The 969-nt window shown below is 64.9% G+C and overlaps 1 protein-coding gene across 1 annotated transcript; it reads left to right on the forward strand.

Moving 5' to 3' along the window:
* Window positions 1–25: 25 nt before the first annotated feature.
* Window positions 26–719, forward strand: LOC104408331 (solute carrier family 25 member 39-like; the record flags this gene model as incomplete). The annotated part of the gene is made up of 4 exons (XM_010017894.1): window positions 26–133; window positions 256–337; window positions 391–489; window positions 594–719. Coding segments are annotated over 4 exons (415 nt in total), but the record flags the coding sequence as incomplete, so codon positions are not given.
* Between the last annotated feature and the right edge of the window lie 250 nt (window positions 720–969).

Genomic DNA, 969 nt, shown 5'->3' on the forward strand with positions numbered 1-969 from the left:
CTCTGGTGGTTCTCCTCTCCCAGCTCTCTACTGTTTTAACTATGAGCTGGTGAGGGACTGGCTCTGCAGGAAGGCCTGGCTGGAGGAGGCCACGTTCATGATCAGCTTCACATCTGGGGCTATCTCCGGGACGGTGAGTTTGGGGCGCTGGGCTGTGCACTGCGCTGGGGCTCCATGGGGAGCCAAGGAAGGGGTTGGGATGGCTCTGGGAGGTGATGCAGGAGCAGAGCCCCAGCGTCACTGCTGTCCCCACAGGTGGCCGCGGTGCTGACACTGCCCTTTGACGTGGTGAAGACCCAGCGGCAGATAGAGCTGGGGCACAGCGAGGTGCGCCCAGGTGAGCAGCGGGGCCGTGGGCAACCAGGACCCCTCCTGGTGCACGTGGGGCAGCCCCGGCCTCTCACCCGCTCCCCTCCTCCAAACCTTCCTCCACGTGGCTCCTCTTGCAGCACATCCGCGCAGAGTCCGGCACCCGGGGGCTGTTTGCAGGTAAGGACATGGCCCCAGTCTGGGGTTTACTGGTGTCACCGGGGGCTGGTGGGGTTTCCTGGTGCTCTGGTGTCACGGGGGGTCTGTTGGGGTTGTCCCCGCAGGCTTCCTGCCCCGTGTCATTAAGGTGGCCCCTGCCTGCGCCATCATGATCAGCACCTATGAATTCGGCAAGACCTTCTTCCAGAAGCTGAATCAGGAGCGGCGGGGGGCGGCTGTCCGGTTCTCCGGTGGGATTGCCCAGCTCTGCTCCGGTGTCCCAGGGACAGCAGCAGCGGTGGCTCTGCAAAGCCCAAGTGCCTTCGTGCTGCTCCCCACTTCCCGCTGCTCGCACGTGGGGACAGACCCGGACCCCTTCCCCATCCCCAGTGCACGAGGGGACACCCATGCCTGCTGCTGCGACACCAGGGGCACGTGGAGTCCCCTGGGCTCATTCTGTGGCTCATCCCTGAGCCTGGACAGGTCGTGGTGGATGCTCAG

Source organism: Nestor notabilis, unplaced genomic scaffold (assembly GCF_000696875.1).
Source record: "Nestor notabilis isolate BGI_N333 unplaced genomic scaffold, ASM69687v1 scaffold25437, whole genome shotgun sequence".
Taxonomy (NCBI): domain Eukaryota; kingdom Metazoa; phylum Chordata; class Aves; order Psittaciformes; family Psittacidae; genus Nestor; species Nestor notabilis.